At 37.7% G+C, this 8,057-nt stretch overlaps 1 protein-coding gene across 1 annotated transcript in view; it reads right to left on the bottom strand.

The window, feature by feature from the left end:
- Window positions 1–6,384, bottom strand: part of DAPK1 (death-associated protein kinase 1) — a gene marked incomplete at its 5' end in the record, with an annotated part of 45,463 nt that extends 39,079 nt beyond the window's left edge. Inside the window, one exon of the mRNA XM_009072959.1 lies at window positions 6,163–6,384. Coding sequence (XP_009071207.1) covers window positions 6,163–6,384 — 222 coding nt within the window. The remainder of the gene's footprint in view (window positions 1–6,162) is intronic.
- Between the last annotated feature and the right edge of the window lie 1,673 nt (window positions 6,385–8,057).

Here is an 8,057-nt window from a genome sequence, read left to right on the forward strand (position 1 = left end):
CAAAGCTTCTCTCTGTTCAATTTCTCTGTTGGCTGGTAGGAATTACCAGACAGCTTCCTGATCAGCTCTTCTGTGCCCTAAGTCAACTCGTGATTTCCAAAGTGCTAGCAAGTAGCTGACTCACAACAACCCTTAAGATTAACAGGGAATTGATTACTAGTTGTCACTATATTGTTTTCAAGTAGCAGAGCACATTATCAGAAATATTTTCCATAAACATTTTCACTAAGAGCAAAGCTGGTATGTGTTGCTTCACTAGTATTTCTAGGCAGAAGTGAATTCCTGAATGAGACATATAAATTAAAGCTTTCGGTCAACTGCATTCTTTCTTACAAAATGCAATAGTAGTAAAAGCATTTCCCAGCCTTCCTAAAAGAAGGCTGACAGATGTGATAGCAACCCACATAGCTCTCTGGGAAAGAAAATACATCACACCTGTAGGAAAAGGATTTCTGGATAGTGCTTTTGCAAGTTGCCAGGCTTTCTTAAGAATGAAATGGAACTGATCACCAGATCTCAGAGGAAGTTATTATGGGAACCTACACAGGGAACTTAGAACCAATTAACCTTCAAAGTCAGCATGGCTGCCTTGTAATGACTCAGTCATATGCTATGTTGAACATATTGCTCATAATGTAATAGCACGTAAATGATAATTATCTAAGGATTATTATCTAATGAAGTTAGAAATTCACAAACAAACCCCCAAATCTAGGCTCAAAACCCTTGAAGAAACATTTATCTTGATTAGATTTCAAAACAACATAAACTAAGTTAAAGAAGAATTCCACCAATTTATTCCATTTTTAAAGTGATTCAATTTGATAAATTATCTGAATTTTTCTCTAGTATGAACATTTCTTCTGTCAACCTGCAAAATAAATGTTTTACCAAAGGATTCTGTGTTCAAATGTGTCTTGTATGACTCCTTGCATTGTTTTGAAACAGAAATTCTCAGCCCAAGACTAGACCCATATATTGTTACTTCAGTTTTATGTAAGGATATGGGGTTTTACAGGCACTTCATTTCACAGTCTTTCTCAGTTGTGCGGTCACCAACCCACTCTTCAGAAATACAAGTGTACCAACTGGTTTGAAAGAGAACAGAGCTGCTAGCTCGTTACATTACGTAGCAGCTGAACAGCATGGCACTTCCATCTTTCCAGCTACCAGAAAAATCAAAGAGCATCACTATGTCGTCATTTTCATTTGTCCAGCTTCTATTGGAGACACCAACTGTCATGAAATCCTCTTTTAGTATGCCTAAATTCTTCAGTTATACTGAACAAGAAGCATTGGCCTCAATGGCCAAGAACTTAGACACCAAAACATGGACTATGCTTTAATCAGTTATGACCCACTAAAGGGGAAGACCTGAACACTCCTGTGAATCTTTCCTGCACCCAAACACCACTGGTATTTAGGTTTCCATCACTGAAGTTCCCTAAGTGCCCAGAGTCTGGATAATGCACATGGTTACCAACATTTTTGCACACCCAGAGCAACTTAGTACTTTGATCCCATCTGCAACATTCAAATTTGATGTATGATGACCATTCATGTTTAGTATATCACACATTTTGCTCAGGGACTGCAGAGCCCAGAAATCAAGTGTTCTCCATTCGAGAGTGAAGGTAGTCCCCCTAGAGTGTGGCAGTCACATGGGCTCTACTGCCTTTCTTTTCAGCCCTGTCAAGCCTTTGTTCTTGTCTACACAACCTCTGTGCATCTGTGGGCCTGCAATTTAGGATTTTGAAAACCAAAAGTGGCACAAGATCAAAAAATCAGTGTTGTAAGGGTTTGCTAACCTGCTGTTACATCTGAGAAAGCACCAAATATTTACTCCTCCTCTCAAATGTCCGTGCATAGCCACTTGAGAACAACTTTCTTATTCACTTACAGATAAACTGAACAATACTCTCAGAAGTATTTCTATCAAATGACAACTAAAAATTAAAGAAAGACTGTGCAAAATTTAGGTTTCTCTGGAAGCCAAGCTATAATTATAACTGCATAACTCCCCAACAAGATAGAAGAGGGATTAAAGAGTTAATAGCTATTTGCTCTTATTTACTCTTCAATGAGGAACTCAAGAAATTGTTGCAATTTTTATACATGGATCTGTCATCCTCTCCTTGCACTGTTCTGTTTTGATTAATATTACGAAGGTATGAACAAAGTGGTAACTCTGAGACACTGTGATGCAAAGGAGTAAGCTTTAAAGAAAGTTTATGCTTCTAAATAAAGCATAAATCCTAGTATTTAATGTATGATCACTTGTAAGTTAATGCCATTCCTCTCTGAACTAAGACTTTCACAGATTTCTTCTTCTTATAAATTTTAAAAACAGGTATTCGTCACTCAGAACTATGCTACAAGTGCTAACCATCTTAAATTAAGACTTCTAATTCAGAATTGAAGGTATCTTTTGTAGAGAAAAGTATGAATACCTAACTCCATCCACAGCTTCCAAGTTAAAGGAGTCAGCTATTGCTATCAAGCCATTTTAAAAGGTGAGACCACCTGCATTACTTTCCCACATTCTAAGGAACTACTACACAGTTCAGGATGAAGGTATTAATTCTTTGTATTGCACCAAGAAATCATAATCAAGGCTCTATAAAGCACCACAAACAGAGTATATTTTGTAGGTCTGCAGTCTAAATAAAGACATAATGAAGTGGAAGAAAAAACATAATAGAAGAGCGATATTATGCATCTAAGGCCAGCAAAAGGGGAACTGGGTATGCTCAAAACATGCTTGAGGAAAGAAAATAATTATCACTGTGCAGAGACATCTGTGTTTTCTAGTCCGTGAAGTCTGATAAAATTATGGCTTCAGCAGAGCCCACTAGAAATAGCTTGGTATTGCTAGCATATAACCAACTCTAACTGCTGCAGATGGATAGAAGTACTACACAATTCTGACTAATTCGATTTTTTTGTGTGAAAAGAGGGGAAAAAAGAAAACTCTTGGGTTTAAGTTAGACGAGGAAAAGACAGGCATAGCATTCCTTTCAAGATGATGAAAGAGTCCACAGAGTGGGAATTTCAAAGGTTATTTTCAAATCAGGGAAGGGGGCACTTGCTACTAAAACACAGAAATATCAAAATATGCCCAATTGCTCTAAATATACCAAAGGGTTGCAATCCAGTAAGGCTCTTCAAGTATGTCTCATGCTTGTGTGTGACTGCTGAATCTTTTAAGGAAGGATTTGATTTTAAGATTCAGAAATTAAAGGTTTGTAGAATTATGTAAGTTTTTTGTAGAGCAGTTTCTTGACATAAGATAGTTGGGGTAAAAACCTCCAAACATCTATGTGGATGAAGTTTTTTATATGTAGCTCTGTTTTGCAATCAGTGTTGTGGGGACCTTGCCAATGCAATAATTATATAACTGCCCACATATTTCTGCTTTCAAATCACAGCCTTGAATAGAATTATAGGACAGTTTGGGTTGGAATGGACCTTAAAGATCATCTAGTTCCAACTCCCCTGCCATGGGCAGGGACACCTTCTGCTATACCAGGTTACTCAGAGCTCTACCCACCCTGGCATTGAATACTTACAGGGATGGGGCATCCATAACTTCTCTAGGCAACCTGTTACAATGCCTTGCTACCCTCACAGTAAACAATTTCTTCCTAACATCTAATCTGAATCTACCTTCTTTCAGTTTGAAGCCATTCCCCCTTGCCCTGCATAAAGTACTCTGCTGGCTGACATAGCATTTACTGCAAGGGAATGAAGTGAAAACATCCACAGTCAGTTCCTCATCTCTGAGAAACAGTTGATTAGTAAGGCAGAAAAATGTTTAGGAGGCTGGATTCAATTCAGCAAACCTCTTGCTAAGCAGAAATAAATATCAGTAGTGAACAGGCCACAGACCCTTTTGCTCTGGGACTGTGCATGTTGACATGTGGCAGCAAACAAAGGGGCAGTTGCAGTGGCTCAGTTATACAAAAGTATGTCTGTATGTGGTATAATGTCACAATATTGTAGTCAGAAAAGAACACAAGTCCCAGGAAATATACTGTGTTCTAATCAGGAGGGAAAATGGACACTTAGGATGGATTCTGAGGACAGCAAACAGATTATTTAATGAGTTTCAGCTTTATTTCCATTCATATGAAATTGTTCTTTCAGAACAAAGATTGTCAAAAGGGTAGGACCCTAGGCAAAATGTGAATATTAGAACATTAGAAAAAAAGGGATTACATATTTCAGTGTCTAAGCATGCGATTAAAATGACGATCTTGTCTTTTCGATAGCTTTACATAATATCACAGTGATTTTGAGAACTACAAAACTTTCTAGCAATTAGTATATTCAGTTTACAAAGGGATTGCCAATGTAATCTTTTCAACCATCTGAATAAATGCATTAGCTTTGTGATATCCAAAATAGCACTTTCTCAACTTGAAAGACTCACCTAGCAGTATGGAAAAGTGAAATAACAAATCTCCAACTGAAACTATGTAGGGATTGTTAACTAGCGAAACAATTAGCTAAACTGCAATGTGAATAGTTTGCTGAGCTTCATGCCATCGAGCTTATGAAATACCAACACACCCTGTCAGAAGCAGTGGACAGTAGTGGGTACACACTGACACACACAGTAGCCTTGCTGCCAAAAGAGCTCCTATCCTATGTAGAAAGTGGGGAAGGTGGAATGGTCCCATCCCTCCTACCACTGTCCATGATTTCTGAGACTTCCTCAACCTTTCAACTATAGACACTGGCCTGATTTCAATGGACAGGCTGCAAAGCAGAAAGAAGTGCTGCAGGAGCAACAACACACTCACAATAAGGTTACGGTAAGAAAATATATCAGAATTAGTATCAAGCGGAGGGAGCAAGAAGCATTACACTATTTTTGCTGTGCATTCATGACACATTTAAGAGTTCTGAACAAAACCCTTGAGTATCAAGAATATAAGGAACTTTCACTTTATACAGGATGATAATTTAGCTTTAAAAAAACTACTTGCTTAAATTATCCAAATTCGACAAACTAAGGCAAGTGTGCGCTTCTGGACCTAAAAGAGCCAAGCCAGACTACAAGATTACAATAAACCATCACATGCTGGGCTAGAAGTGTAAAAATATGTTTACATAAATGTAACAAAGCAGGATCATGCATGTATATACCATAGCTAAGATGAAACTCCAAAAGCTACTTCCCAGTATTCTTTTAAAATCTATACTGTGAATCTACACATTACTGAAAGCATGTAACACTAAAGTGTCTTTGTAAGGTAAGTGGAAATACCATTTACCAAAGGTACTAAAAGGAAGACATACGCAACACAAGAAAAAAATCACATGATCAGCCCAGGAAAAGACACAAGTACTGTCCAAATTCTGGTGCCAAATCTGTTGCTTGCATGAAATACTTATTCTAAAGCATATTTAACTGAAACAGATCAAACATGGGAATAATACAGTGTCAGGCATGCAGTCTATGTAAAGACATGCACATGCCACCAGCAGGCACTGACAAACTCTTACAGGTGGATAATGCTTAACTTCTGCACTTGCAGTCTTTAAGGAACTGGAAGCCAGACTTTAAAAAATGCAGAAGTATTCTTTGCTGACATATTTACCTCAATCTGTTAGCAATGGCATTGGATGAAAAATTGGGAACTAAACCAATATGAAACAATGTGAAAGTTCACATTTCAACAAGACAGAACTGGGAAAACTCTGTTCCCTATGATGTGGGTTAAAAAATGAGAAAAAGCAGTCACCAAGGCCACTTTACTTTACACCAACATAAAACACAGTAAAATTTGCTAAGCTGACTTTCACTTAGAATCTCTATTTCCCTCTGCTCTTATCTTCATATCAGTTTATTTAGCTCCAGGTTATTCTTTTGCACCCATAACATCAACAATGATTAAAGTAACATGCAGAATAAAACCCTTAAATATGCTAATTTTTTTTTAACCTTTGTAGTGCATTTATAGTGAAAAATATGTGTAGAAATCAGGAAGCTACAACACTGACTTAGAAATAAAGAACTCTAGGGCTATTATCTACCTTATTTTGGGGGTGATAAGGAACTTCCATTAAACCACTGCAATTCTCAAAGTGTCTGTTTTTGAAAAACAACAAAACAAATATTCTGTTATTCCTCCACAGGTCCCTAATGCTACTTACAGTTCCAGAATAAGAATGACATCTGTTTTGTTCTCATAAACATCATGAAGCGTAATCACATTAGGATGTCGAATCTCTTTTAGTATGCCAACTTCTCTCTCGATATCTTCTCGGCTCACTCCACGCCGGCTGGACTTCGTTCTCCTTTTCTTGATGAATTTTGCTGCAAACTGCTGACCGGTACTTCTCTCGCGGCATTTTTTCACTACGGCAAACTGCCCACTTTGTGGGGGGGAAAAAAAAGAGAGAAAAAGAAAGTAAGTGTTTATTTCAAGAAGATTTACAATTAAGAGTAGTTCTTGTTTACCATGGTGAGGGAAAACAGCTGTTAACTCTGCTTGACTCAAGTATATTTCTGCTTCTTATGTAGTCTAGAATAATACATAAACACCTTGGAAGAGGGAGAAGAGGTTAAGATATGGCTTTTGCATCACAGAAATGTAGACATTTCAGCATATCTGTAAGCAAAAAACACCTGTGAGGACCACTGGATTTTTGACAAACGTGCACCAGGAACTACTGGGCAAAAGTAACGGTGTCTGGATTTCTTCTTCCACAAGCATGTTGTGGATATTTTTAGTTTTGTTCTGCAAGTGAGACAGTTCTTAGTTTCTTAAAATCTGTATGATCTGTCAATATTCAGTTTATTCTATCCTCAAGTTTGTTTTCTAAAAAGGTTTTTAAAACAACAGTGGATTTAATGACACTGCTTTGGTTTTTAGTTTAAAAAGCACTGACTAAATAGAGCAATACAAAGAATTACAGTTATCCTATCATCTTGTTAAGTACAAAGAGTTTCAAGATGACAAAAGCACTGAGATACTGAGGAACAAAAACCTGTGATTGAATTACAAACCAGAAGAAACTCCAGGAAGCTGCTGATTCCAGCACGCTATCATTGTTGTATAATGCTGCTGTTGCTAGATGTACACACTGATTTAAATCAGAAATCTCCAGGAACCTAATGTTGAGATAAAGCAAGAACAGACTACTCATACTGGTGAGTTTTCCTAATCTCTTGCGGAAGATTCTCTAACAATTCTTGGGGTTTTTTTCTCCATATGAAGAGTTTGTAGAACTTCAGAATTATACTAATGAGAAAATTTTTTGAAGTTAGCCTACCCTCTCAAATGAAGAAGTGCTGTTCTCTAAAACAGACAGAAGAGCCATTGAATTAAAGCTAGACCTAGTAGGCTTGACTATCTGCACATCTATATAACATTTAGGCATGTATAATTTTACCCAGTACCTGGAAGAGGAGCTAACCTGTATTAGTGGTTAACTAATTACAACTGACAGAGAGATCTCTAGGAAGATGCATCACCCGCAAAAAGGGCATCGCATAATGACAAAGTGCCAAGTAGGAATTACTCAAAGCTACACATCTCATGCATGAACTCAATGCACAATACTACTTTGTTATTGAAGGATGAACATGTGCCAAATACGTCACCAAATTAATTAAGCAATTAAGGAATGCATGACAGATAGAAAACAGCAACAGATCAGCAAGAGTGTTAAGCACTAAATGAAGATAAGAGGGAAAAAATCACACTCATGTTTTTGAATTTAGAGGGCTGATCAGCTGAGAATACTTTATGCTGTTGGGTCACCACTGCTACCTTTACTATGCTGACCCCACACAGAACCCTGAGTGACCATATGTCTCGAACTGGGACACGCAGTTGGGCAAGGCTAAATGAGTGAAGGCAGGGCAGAGACACATCTTCTATGAACTCCTAGAAAGAGACTATAGACTAGCCACCATCAGCTGGGAAGTGTTTGAATGCAGCCATGGGTAGTGAGAGAACTAAACTCTAAGAGAAGCAGTCAACAGTCTTTAGTTTTGGCGTTTGGTGTCATTTCACTGTTATGATCACCACTCAAGTTTCTTT

The sequence above is a fragment of the Acanthisitta chloris genome, unplaced genomic scaffold, assembly GCF_000695815.1.
Source record: "Acanthisitta chloris isolate BGI_N310 unplaced genomic scaffold, ASM69581v1 scaffold4944, whole genome shotgun sequence".
NCBI lineage: Eukaryota > Metazoa > Chordata > Aves > Passeriformes > Acanthisittidae > Acanthisitta > Acanthisitta chloris.